Genomic DNA, 14171 nt, shown 5'->3' with positions numbered 1-14171 from the left:
CTCAGTTATATCTCTTTGACAGAAGTAACAGAACTAGAATGTCTTCATAAAACCATAGTGGCATAGAAGGTTACAATTATAAATATTCTTTCCATCACCTGACACCAAAATGTGAAAAGAAGGCATTTAAAAGAACATTCTCAGAATATATGGTTTGAACATGCTTAGTTTACAATATATTTAAGTATCTTCAGTTGATAAGGAAATTGTCCTGGGATTTTTAACCCCGGAATATTATTTTCTATCAATCGCAAACATTTGTTAAGCATCTTATATTTTCCAACCATAAGAGATACTGGACATAAAATGGTAAGAAAGGAAAACTGAAACTTTGTTATATATGATAAAAATCTGGCAGGAAACACTGATAATTAAAGAAGCATTATATATTTTATAATTTTTTCCATCACTGAGAAACATAAAGCTTGGGCATCTCCCATTAATTCAGATAAACTTCAAGAAAACTTCATAAAAGAGCTTCAATCTAAAAGTTGAGACTCAAAGGATAAGCAGGAGAGAAAGGTGAGGAATTTAGATTAAAAAATATATATATGAGAATCATTTTACAAATGTAAAGAAATTAATCATACAAATCATATTGAATATGATCCTTACATTTTGCATTTTGTGTTAAATTTTGTTGCCTCTTTTTATATTCCTTAATTTTTGTGACTTTGTTTTGTTTTAAAAACTTACACATATTCATTTTGAAAATCTAAACCATAGCAGAAAGTATAAGAAAGTTAAAAAAAAAATCCTATGTCTGTATAGAATCACTTGATATATTCTTAGCTATATCTCTATAGAAACATAGAAGTATAGAAAGAGAGACAGATGAACAGGTAAATGGAAATAATTTGAACAAATTTTAATCATGTATATATGTGGTAATTTTATCTAAACATATATTTGTTGTTGATAAAACTAAAAAAATAAAGATTAGAAACTTGCTAAATTTAAAGTAACTATTCACACAAAAGAGAAAGTAATGGCTAAAATATTTTTCTATAGTTAATCCAAAATATCTTTACAAATGAAGAAAGTGTCATCTTAATGTCTTATTAAACTATTATCCTACTTCAAACAGTAATTTAAAATTCACAATAGGAATGAACAAATTATCATAATTCTATTTGATTTTTTAGTTTGATTATAATTTTTATATATCTAGGTTAATGACTTCTAGAACTTCACACAAATAATATTACAAAGGTTAAGGATGTGGGCTCTGGAACCAACCAATTTGCCTTGGTCCAGATCTGAGCTCTGCTTCTTACTAATCGTAGATTTGGATAAACTAAGGCTTATCTTTCCATCTAACCTTTCTGTGCCTCAGTTTCTTGTCTGTAAAATGAGAATAATACCTACCATAGAAGGTTGTTGTGCAAAATTAAACAATTTATTACATGTAAAGCAATAAAAAAATTGGCTGGCAAAGAAGGTAAACATTAAATAAGTTTTAACTATCATTACTATTATGATGACATTTTAGGATCTCTTTGGGAACAGAGCATTCATGTCTGCTGCTACAAGTAAACTGATTTATCTCTTACTTCAAATCTTTTATCAAGACTTCTTTATTTTCCTTAATTTTGTAGATTTTGTCCTAAGGTAATTTTTTCAAGGAGACCTCACAAGTGTCACACTCCCTACGTGTATTCATTTTTGAGATTATCGGTTGATGGCTTTCATACATAACTGACCATCTTGAGTGGTACAAAACCAATGTCACAGAGCCTTTCCCACAGAACTATTATTCTCCTAAAGACCATCAGAAGTCGTTGATTCTCAATTAGTGTGGTATGACAACTGGCTTTCTCTCACACCTTTACCCCATCTTCTAAGTGGAAACCTCCCTTGGCTAGGTGTCTTCACCATGGACAATAAAAATGGGGTCTCCGCCTCTGCTTGGATAAATCTTCAACTACACTTCTGATAAAATGAAGTGTGAAGATGGGGTTTCGCAGAGCCAGATCCAATGAGTACCTGTTGCACATACCACTGCTTCTCATAACATATATATTTTTTCCTTTATCTTTTTTTTCTTATTTTTGTAATACATGTTTAATGCTACATAGGTAGCATACTTTCTAAGTTCTTGTATATCTGAAAATAACTACATTATTCTCATAATTCAATGAGGGCTTAAATTCTATCAAAGTTTAGGTTCTAAATCAATTTTTCTTGGAAACTTGTGAACTGTGTTTTAGAAACTTTTAACTAAGATGAGAACATGGATATCAGATTGATTCTTATTCATTTGTAGGTAATGCCTTTATTTTTTCCTGAAGTCTTAGCACAGCTTACAGTAGATAAGTGGATATTTAAGATAGATATACTTAGTTGTTTTACTTTTTTTGCAAATTCCTTAACTACTTTGTGCCTCAAAGTTTCTTCATCTATAAAATAAGGACAATAGAACTTACCTTATAAGCTGTTAAAGGTTAAATTAGTTAATACATGTGCTCAGAAAAGTGCCTAACACATAGGAACCCCTTGAAATGTTAGCCATTATTCTCAGTATTTGATGTTTGAAAATAACTATACATTATTGTCATATTTCAAAAATTGCTTATTTGTTGCAGAATTTTAATTCAAAACCATGTTTCTTAGATTTTTATATTAATAATAATTACATTATTATTATTTATATACATTCAATAACCATATTCTGCTTTTCCTCAATTTGAATTCACCTTACTTGGTTAATTAACTGCCTAAAACTTGGCTGCTCACTTATGCAAAACTGAGTTGGGACAAATAGTTTTCTATTTGTTCTAGTGTGAAACAAGCCTGGGGACTGTTAGTCAGTTGCCAGATCTTTAGACAAATGCACTTTCTGTCGTTCATTTGTAATATAAGCAAAACAAATGTGACCAAACAAAACTAGTAATCAAATATCACGATGGTGCTGTACTGCTAGACCATGTTGTAACACTTTCTCCAAACTACAGTACTTAGCTTCTCTCTGTCCACTTCCCAAGTAGCTCTTTGCCTTAAGAGTCAATTCAGTAAATAGAGTTCAAGAACTTAAGCATCCAGTATTCAATACGTATTAATCAAAGATGCACAGGAAAATCCCAAATACTTTTGAATTAAGCATGTTAATAATGTAATAGGTTCATTTTCTCCTTAAATAAGACTGAGGAGGTAAAATAAATTTTTTTACATTGGACTAAAACACAAAATATCCACTAACCTAATATAGCTCTTTGTTTCATAACTCTACAAAATAATATGAAAATATGTAATACATATTCAAATAAAAATTTGAATCAAAGTAGGTGCAAAAATAAGTCTACTAGTGTAAAATTAGAAACACCAAATGCATTATAAATTAGAGTACTTATTATTGGTTAGAATATGCTGATAATTAAGCTAAAGTCATGCACTTAATTACCAGATGGACCAGTTGTCTCTGCTTTGTTACAGAGACACAGGCTGAATCATAATTTCCAGCTGTCTTGGAAGCGTGTATTACTGATCAGGAGGGGCACCCAGCCGACACGTGGGAAGATTAGTGAAATTCCATTACAATGACAGGAAAAGCAATTCTGAGCACATTCCCTACAGGGAGAGGTCAGTAGCCTAATTTTTATTTCAGTTTGGCACTGAGCATGGTGTCTCTTATAGACGAATGCTTAATGATAATCCTTTTTAATGTTCATAATGTTGAAGACAAGATACATTTTAAAACCATACAGCAGCTTTCCAAAAGGGTAATATTAAGATGGTGAGATCCATGAACAACAGAGCCATTTCATCAAATATTAGTTCCTGAATCATTTGGGGCTTAAAATTTAATGTATGTATTAAAAGTTCTGATTTGGAAAAGCAATGATAGACTTGCTCTATGATACAACTTAACAGCAATTAATTATGACTAATTTCACCACAATGGAATATATATGTGTGTATATATACATACATACATAGATACAAATATATATACATACACATATTTACAAATATACATATAAAAATATGTACATATACACACAAACATATATATACATACATATATACATATATATATAATGGAATATTACTCAGCCATAAAAAAAGAATGAAATCTTGCCATTTGTGGCAACATGGATGAACCCAGAGGGTATTAAGTTAAGTGAGACAGGGAAAGACAAATAATGTATGATTTCACTTATATGTGGAATCTAAAAAACAAAACAAATGAATAAACATATCAAAACAAACAGGTGGTTGCCAGAGGGGAGGGGGTCTGGGGACTGCATGAAATAGATGAGGAAAATTAAGAGGTACAAACTTAGAGTTACAAAATAAATGAGTCACAGGAATGAAATGTACAGCATGGGGAATATAGTCAATAATAATGTAGTATCTTTGTATGATGATGATGGTGGTCAAAAGGTACAAACTTCCAGTTATAAGATAAATAAGTACCACGGATGTAATGTAAATCAGGATTAATATCAATATAATTAACACTGCTCTGTTATATATGAAAATTGTTAAGAGAATAAATCCTGAGTTCCCATCACAAGGAAATTTTTTTCTTTTCTTTTATATTTATATGAGATGATAGATAGTCACTAAACTTATCATGGCAATTATTTCATGATGTATATAAGCAAATCATTATCCTATACACCTTACATTTGTATAATGCTGTATGTCAATCATTTCCCAATAAAACTGGAAGGGAAAAAAAAAAGTAGTCAGTCCCCTGTCTGCTGCCTAGAATCATTTTTAGGCATCCTGATTCAGTTTCATAGTATTATTAACAAATTATTATGCTTAAACATTTTAGAGTAAATCTCTTTTTGCAGGTTCACATGATAATTCAATCATCTTGTATAAAGAGGACTTTTGAAATTAAAATTTTTGGAGTGTTTACACCATATGCCATGCCCTCTGCTAGACAGACATTTTATAAACATATCCAATTTAATCCTCATTTGAAAAAAACACAAAAATCTTATAGGGTGATTAATGTTGTACTCATTTAATGATGTGGAAAACAAGGCTAGATAAATAAGTAATTTGCCCAAGGCCTCCAAATTAGTATAGCCTTGAGTTTTAAACAAACAGTGTACATGTAAACGTTTATGACTTATCATTGCCAGAGACTGCTTATTGCTCCACAGCGTCGCATTTTTCTTTTTCTTGATAATATAATATTCAACTGGGTATTTGTTACCCCGCCAGACTACATTTTTGCAGATCCCCTGCAGCTATTGTGTGGGTATATGACCAAATTCTAGCCTAAGTTATGCACACAATTTCTGGGTTGTGCCTTATATTCTTCTTTCCTAAGGATGGAGTTAGGATGTAATGGCAAGAGCAAAGCAGCCATACTAAACCATGGAAACCCTGTTTTGAGAATGGCTGAAAACAAGATATAAGCAAACTTTGTCTCCAACAGTATTAAGCTGATGTAACAATCTTGGACAGACTACCTAGATGTTTCTATTTGTGTCAGTTCTTGTATCTTTGTGCATATTTGTATTTTATAATATGTGTGTTGTAACTCTTTGGTAAAATAGCCTGATGATATAGCATTAGTAATGTATCATTGTTCATATTTTTCTTGTAGGTAACCCCACCACCAATGGTGAATTCGAATAAGACTTATTCTACCTTACTATGATGATCATGATTTATGAAGACATTTTGCTTGTAATGCTAGAGAAGAATACACAAAGAGATCAAACTTCAGTTTTTCCATCCTCGATATTATAATTTTAAAACATATTAATGTAAATGTATTGAGTACGTGTGATTAAAAACAATAACATTTTATGTACCTAAACTAACTCTATATAATAATTGCATATTAAAAGGTAGACTCATATCCACGTATTGGTGACAGCTTTAACGTTAGATAATACCTGTCAAAACTACCACAACAACAAAGTAACTATAATTGCAAATAAAACAAAAAGTGAAACGCAAATGATTAAAGTGACAAATAAACTGCATAATGGAAATTACATATAGATCATGAAAACCCTTTATCTAGCACAGAACTGTGGCATAAGAAAGTGGCAAAATTTGTGTAGTTGTTTCCTTTGAAAATAAAAAGTACTCAAGAAATAGATGTATAGGCAGAAAGTAAGAGCAAATAGAGAGCCCACTGTGGGTAGTTCACTGTGATGAGGATTCCTCCAGAACCAAAGTACTGGACTAAGTGTTATCATACAAAAATAATCTGTCCTTACTTTTGCATTAAAATTTCAATTACCTCTTTACCTAATTTACTTTAACAGACTCCCATAATATTTAGACTTATTCATTTTACTTTTTGTAATTTTCCAGCAATTGAGAAAGTAGCATGTGCATAGGTATATAAAAATTTTAATTTTAAATAATACTTTTCCTTAAGTAAAATGAGAAAATTCCTAAATTATCTAAATTATGTATCTTAAAATTAAGAACTTCTTGTGACATTAGAAGAGAAGGCATTACTGTTTGTATTTCAAATTTATGCAGTTAGATATTTACTAGGTAAATAATAAAAACAATTTGTGAAGAGTTAAAAAAAATTAAATGATAAGATGGCATTGTGTCCATTTTAAAGGGGTATTTTATATTTAAAGGCATGGAATATCCTAAAATGTTTACTTTTTAAATATAAAAGTATGCAATAAAACATATTTTAAATCCATTTAATAGAGGAATTAATTGCATACTACTTAGGTGTAATAGTTGTTATATTGCTGTACCTACAACTATATTTACATACATATATCTATAGCTATACTTTAATCTAAAAATAGTATTGTACTAGTGATGAAGGCATTCTTCCTATTGTAGTACTTCCTAATTAGCTTTTTCTCTTTCTCAATAGGTCAAATCCAGGTCAGAGCACAATTACACAAAATTAAGTTGAAAAACAGACATATCATTCTACCTCATTTTTTGATTTTCACATTTTTTTTTTCTCTAGTAAGGCTCTGCATGAATCCATATGGGCAGTGCATCATTTCTCATTCCATAAGAAGAAATACTGCTGGACATCAGTAATCATTAGACAAATGCAAATCAAAACTACAATGAGGTATCACCTCACACCAGTCAGAATGGCCATCATCAAAAAATCAACAAACAATAAATACTGGAGAGGGTGTGGAGAAAAGGGAACCCTCTTGCACTGTTGGTGGGAATGTAAATTGATACAGCCACTATGGAGAACAGTATGGAGGGTCCTTAAAAAACTACAAATAGAACTACCATACGACCCAGCAATCCCACTACTGGGCATATACCCTGAGAAAACCATAATTCAAAAACAGTCATGTACTACAATGTTCATTGCAGCTCTATTTACAATAGCCAGGACATGGAAGCAACCTAAGTGTCCATCGACAGATGAATGGATAAATAAGATGTGGCATATATATACAGTGGAATATTACTCAGCCATAAAAAGAAACGAAATTAAGTTATTTGTAGTTAGGTAGATGGACCTAGAGTCTGTCATAGAGAGTGAAGTAAGTCAGAAAGAGAAAAACAAATACCATATGCTAACACATATATATGGAATCTAAAAAAGAAAAAAAAATGGTTATGAAAAATCTAGGGGCAGGACAGGAATAAAGACGCAGACGTAGACAATGGACTTGAGGACACGGGGAGGGGGAAGGGTAAGCTGGGACAAAGTGAGAGAGTGGCATGGACATATATACACTACCAAACGTAAAACAGATAGCTAGTGGGAAGCAGCCACATAGCACAGGGCGATCAGCTCGGTGCTTTGTGACCACCTAGAGGGGTGGGTTAGGGAGGGTGGGAGGGAGACGCAAGAGGGAGGAGCTACGGGGATATATGTATATGTATAGCTGATTCACTTTGTTATACAGCAGAAACTAACACACCATTGTAAAGCAATTATACTCCAATAAAGATGTTTAAAAAAAATAAAAATTAAAAAAAATTAAAAATTAGTTCGTAAAAAGGAAAAAAAACTGTTTTCTATACTAAAGCAACGTACCAGTTGCCTCGCACTGCCGTGTCTGCCCTCGCTTTCTGCCTGGATGCCTGAGAGAACACCGGGGGCGAAGGGGCAGGCAGACAGGGACGGGCAGGGGCAGTGTTCTCAACAGCGGCTCTGCTTTGAAGATTATGGAAAGATGAGGGCACCCCCACGCCAGCAGTTTGAAGGAAAAATTCTTGTTTGACAGCTGTGGCATGCAGTACAAATCCTTGTGATCTGGTTGTTTACAGCATCTGGAAAAACCTCAGAGCTGCAGTAAATATCAATACCAAATGATTGATGTGCTTTCTTGTTTTTTTCCTTAAGACTGAAGTAAGGATTTTACTTCTCTTTCTGTAGGTGACCATTACTTTTTATAGTGAATATTTATCTATTCATTTATTGTAGTCAAATCTTAATTAAAGTGGTTTATTATATGTTTTTGTAGAACTATAATTAAAACAAAACATAATAAAAATGCTGATATGTATGATCTTACCAGGTGAAGATAAGGCATAGTAATGTAGATATTAAAATCAAAACTTGATTAAACATTGCAGACTGTGTACGCTGAATGGCTCTGTGTAGATCATTCTGAAATAATACAGAACAAGCATATTTTAAATTTTGATAGATACTATGTATTCATGAGTTTTGTTACGTTTATTACTATGTATTACATTTCAACTATCTTGTGCATACTCAACACATATATTTTAAATGGATATAGCAGCATATTTTCGTTTTTGCCTTGGTCTGAATAACCTTACTGTAACATTCATATTACCAAGATAATACTATGGGAGACCACCAAAGCACCAAATTTTAGTTTACTCGCCTTACAAACATCTGTAGAGTTGTTACACTGACTCCCCAAAAGCCCTCCACGCTGAGTATGCTCTCTTGTGGAAAATTCTAATTTTAAAAGATCAGAAAATAATATGTTCAATTAAGGGGAAAGTAATAGCTGGATCAAACTACAACCATATCTCATTCTCTGAATCAGGAAAAATAACATGAATTATGCCAGGCGATGTATCATAAAAATAAAAAATTATATAGCCAATGAACATTTTTAGATTAATTTCATTCATATTAAGAGAAATGTGAATTCAATATATAATTTTATTTTCCAATTGAAAAACACTGAAAATAATAATACCCACTGTTATTTAATATGCAAAAAACAAGCACTCATATATAATACTGCTCATGTAATTTGTTATAAATTTCTTGAAAGTAATTTGGTAATACAGGTCAAAATTCACAAGTATGCCCTTTCTACTTCATGGATTTATTCATTTAATTAGTATTTACCCCATAACATAATTTCTAAAAGCTAATCACATGAAAAATATGAGATGGAAATCGAATACTTATGTATGTTCATCTTTATTACAAAATTATAATATTTATTATGTGAAATAATGAATGTCCATTACTATTAAAGTAACTAAAAATGCAAAAGAAAAATTGTTAAATAAATTGATCAAAACTAGAGAGCAGATTTAGATGCATCCATTAAAAATGGTTTGAACAGGAATATTTAATGACATAGGAACCTGTCCACCACATACTATTATACGACAAAAAATTCAAATTATAAAATTAAACATACAATTTTGTGTGTGTGTGTGTTTTCATAGAAAATATTAGAAGAATATAAATTATTACTAGTGCTTAGTCTGTGTGGAAGGTTTGTAGTTTTGCATAATGTTTTATTTTATGGTTTCCTGTTGTATAAATTTTTTATAATAACATTTTAACAGTCTGCATATCAGGACTGCATGAGATAAATAACTTCATCAATACAAGAAAAGTCTCAATGAGCCATAGTTTATCTTTCTCTACCACACATTTAACCAGAACTATAATAAAAACAAACTAAGTTGACTAGAATTTCACCTCGCATCTCTTACTTTCTTCTAACAGAGGTGTTAATGAACAGAAAAATAAATTAAAATTTAGCAACCAGGGAGAGGAGAAGTAAAATATAGAGCTATGATGGAAAATGAATCCTAAATTAATAATGCAAAGCACTACTTCTACTCTCAACGACTGACTAATGATTCCTCTCTTGGTTAGGTTACTTTTTCCAACAGCTAATAAACGCAAATTAGCAAAGACGTTTATTTTTTCCTGGAGTATTTTTTTAATTAGGAAATTAGGCAATCTATATTTAGTGAAATAGTATTTTTTTGGACAGTTAAGACAGCCTGATGTTTCCACAAACCATCCACAGGCTACACTATCCCTTTCTTAGCCATGAACTTTCATGAGGCTCCAGTGGTTACTTAACACAGATGTTTAGAAATATTCACCTGGTTGTGAATATTCAAATGTTATCCAGATATTCCTTTTGGCCACAACTTGTGTCATAATTTCTGTTAAAAAGCTATTTACATTGTAAAGCAATCATACTCCAATAAAGATGTTTAAAAAAAAAAAAAAGGTTTTTAAAAGAAAAACAAGGTTGCCTCCAAACAAATTTAATTTATGTGTGATAAAATTAATAATATTGAGCCCTTACTATGTTTATGCTAGATACAAGATTTTACACATACATATATATGCATGTATATATAAGTTCATTTAATTCTCACAGCAAGCCTGTATGTAGGTACTTTTATTCTCTTTTGAAGATGAAGACATTAGCAAAGAAGTTGAATCATTTGCTTATCTTATCAGAGCACTTAACATAGAGTGGACTCCTATTAACACCTGTAGAATAAATGACCAAACAGCAAGCTCACTCATAAGTGTCCAAGCCTATTATAGCAAATAGATTTTGGTCATAGTTATAAATCAGTCCTTCTGAACAGGGTCCGCCTTGGGCAAAATGCAACTATGGCACATCTCTGAGTTCTGCATCTCTTCTTTCCTGCTTCCCTTTCTCCCTCCTAATATCCTACTCCCAACCCAACCCAGCCTAAAAAGGTGACTTTACTGGAGGGCCTTCTGGCTCCAATATAGGGTCTTACAAAACCCCATAGATTTTTATGTACTGTGAGACTACCTACAGTTAAGAACAGTTTGACAATGTTACCTCTTGAAGCCTTAAAACCAGGGGTCCCGTTATACACCAAGAGATTGTCTTAGAAGGGAAGGCTGTTTGTCTTCAGGAAATTGGCTTATTAGTTGGACCAGTCCGAACAGCAGTTAGCTTTGGTTTGGTGATATTTGGAATATCTGAACTATTTTTGTTTACCAGTTCATAGGGCCTTATGAAGGAAGGGACTTGGCAATATGGGCATTTTATGACTTTTCATTCTGATTAGGATATAAGCAGACTTGGGATCTATTAGCTTAGACATTTATGCAACACGTCACTTTAATGAGGTAAGAAATAATGGAGTGTTGAAAAATATTTTTGTCTTTGCACTTGTCTTTTATACTTACAATCATATTTTCCAAGGCATGTTTGGCAAGCCAACAGTTTAGAAAGACTGGGACAAATAGATTTCTTAAGGAAGGCCAGAATATCTGGAAAACAAATCAAAACTAAACTTTTATCTCGAAGCAAGAAATCGATATGATTGAGAAGAAATGTGAAACAGAAATAAGTTATTAAAAACAATAGAATGATCTAAAACATGTGGCAAGTACTTTAAACTCATATGACTATTGAAATGCAAGGAGCAGACAGGATCTTTTCATTCATTCTCTAAGTCTTACTTAAGGAAAAATTCTTAGGAAAATTATTGTAGAAGCAGAATGAAAATAATCAGCTCTCACTGGATGTCAGCTATAACTGTGCTAATTCGATCACTAAATCTTTTAGTGTGACAGTTTATAATAGACATCACCTCTTTCTTTCCTGCAACTGAAAGTAAAAAGTAGATGTAAGGAGACAGAGCTTTAGTTTTTCACAGCATTACCACTTAGTTTCTGCAGATTCAAACATTCTTAGTGACACTGGGGAACTGTACTCCATTGGAATTATATTTAATTAGCCAGTCATTCAATCTGGGGCCAGTTGCTCCTCTAGATAAATCACTCAAATTAAAACAATTGTCAGAACTGAGCAACAGCTTCAGATCGTATGGACTTATTTTCATAATTTTCCAAATAAAATTCAAACAAATAAGGTGTTAGAAAGCATATTACCAGTATAGATATTACTGTAACTTTATCAAATAGAGATTAAGACCTAATTTTGCAATGGGAAAGTGCTAGTTACATATTCTTTAGTTAAACAGGATCACTGTGGAATTGGTCCTCCACGGACTTTGATAAAGAAGCAAATTACTGGTTGTCTGGCTGATGGCAACTTCCTTAGTAAAAAGAGAACTGGACTTTGGAAATCCTGTGGTTAAGCTCGAGATAAACATATTCTTAGCATGAGAAACTTTTATAAATACTTGGTTTTACTTGGTTTCTATTTTTTTTTAATTCCACAATATACACAAGAAATGGAGTGATTAATTCCTGCTCTGTTTAGACAATACTGACACTTGTTAAAATGGCACCTCTAGAGCATATATTTCTAAAAAGCATTTCATTTTGCTATTGTACTAAATCTCATTAATTTTCACTTAATTTCACAACCCAGTTATCCAACTGATTTTACTATTTATTTTTTAATACCATGATTTAAAACAGTAACAAAGTCTAAATTCATTCATCTGAGCTAATATGTTATCTATTACTATTTAGATTTAAAGACTTTATGTCTAATAAAAAACTTATTTCTTTTAAAGATTCTTTTAGGACTTACTGAGATAATGAAGGGAACCGCATTAATTATTTCCAAGATGAAGGGTATTCGTAAAATCTGTTCCCAGATGTTTCCCTTCCAAGAAAGAATGAGTAAAAATGAAAGTCAATTATAATTGAATCCCATTAAAGGGGGAAAAAGACAGCATCAGAATTTCTCTAGCAATAAGGATGCTTACATTAACAGAATACCAAATCATTATTTAGAAATGTAGCAATGACTTTTAGAGATTATTTTGCTGAATGTAATTGTGCCCTCTCAATTTTGTAGTCAGTTTAAGAAGTAAAACAAATGTTTGTAGTAATCCTTGAATATTGCACATAACACATTTTAATCATATCATATTTCATGGAAGAAAACTTACTAGTAAAAATAAAACACATTAAAAAACCTTACAGAATCAATGAAAAAGCGACTCAGTCTTAATTTTTTTACTATATAATTACATTCACAAACTTTAAAGCATATCAAATAGCTCGCAAATACAAACATGCAACAATGTTCCTTGGAATTAACATTGTTTTTAGATTAATAAAATTTAAAGGGAGGATTTTCTCAATCTTCTGGATTCTAATCTTCCAACCCACATAGTGCAACAATATTAATCAGGCCTGGCTACCTAATTTGTGGGGCTAAGGGCAACATGAAAATGCAGGGCCTCTTATTAACAAATTATGAATAATTTCAAGAAGGTGACATCAGAGCATTAAAACAAGCACAGGCCCTTCTAATTGTGCAGCTCTGGGCCACTGCACTGACTAACAGGTCATTCCTGAAACTTTCTTGAACGGTGTCTAGCAAAAAAGAACTCAGAACTTCCTAAAGCAGTTTATTCATCTATGAAAAAAAGAACTACCCATTAGTAAGGCAATTTGAAATCTTACTCCTTGTAATGTCTAATTATTTTATGACACTGGCTATAATATTGGGATTCTTTGTTTTTCTTGAGGTCCCAGAGCCTTAAAACATTACAATGATGTAAAACACCTCCACTTCACAAGGCAAGTTCTGGATCAGCAATCGTCTGTGTGCTAAAGAGGTTTTGTTATCATTGGTTCATCACCCGTCTGCAAGCTGTATAAAGAGTGGCGGAGGGAGCTGGTGGAAGAAACAGAAGCAATGAGACCTCCTCTGTGTAGAGATACAAGGGTGCTGTGGTACTTCCCTCACCACAGCCAGCTCAGTGAGGAGAGCTCGGGTGAACCACTCAGAGAGCTGGCTCAGACATGGGGGTCGCATTTGGCGAATGCGTAAAACATCATCAAAAAACAGCAGAGCAAAGAGAAAGAGGGTTAAGATGAGAACAGGCCACACTTATGCCAATCCTAAGAGGTACTTAGTTTCTGGGGATGAGATATAGACCCTAAAGAATGAAACTTATGGTCATTCTAAGTTCACAAGCAGGAGGGCTGTGCCCCTACAGGGACATGGAACCGTGACAGATGGTGGCCCTCAGGACCCCAGGGCCTGGGTCAGAGCCCTAGTGGCCAGCCTGAGGCTTGAGGC

General features: G+C 32.6%; 1 protein-coding gene across 5 annotated transcripts in view; it reads right to left on the bottom strand.

Moving 5' to 3' along the window:
• KCNT2 (potassium sodium-activated channel subfamily T member 2) overlaps positions 1 to 14171 on the bottom strand; it is a 373164-nt gene that overhangs the window by 214955 nt on the left and 144038 nt on the right. For all 5 annotated transcript variants that reach the window (XM_082425465.1, XM_082425468.1, XM_082425469.1 and 2 more), the window contains 3 exons: positions 12666 to 12740; positions 11348 to 11431; positions 8448 to 8542 (listed from right to left, as the gene is read on the bottom strand). In XM_082425465.1, the coding sequence (XP_082281591.1) occupies positions 8448 to 8542; positions 11348 to 11431; positions 12666 to 12740 (254 nt within the window). The remainder of the gene's footprint in view (positions 1 to 8447; positions 8543 to 11347; positions 11432 to 12665; positions 12741 to 14171) is intronic.

Source organism: Balaenoptera physalus, assembly GCF_965194825.1.
Source record: "Balaenoptera physalus genome assembly, chromosome: 1".
Lineage (NCBI taxonomy): Eukaryota > Metazoa > Chordata > Mammalia > Artiodactyla > Balaenopteridae > Balaenoptera > Balaenoptera physalus.
The sequence above is the reverse complement of the archived record's forward strand: the minus strand, read 5'-3'. Positions and strand labels throughout refer to the sequence as shown.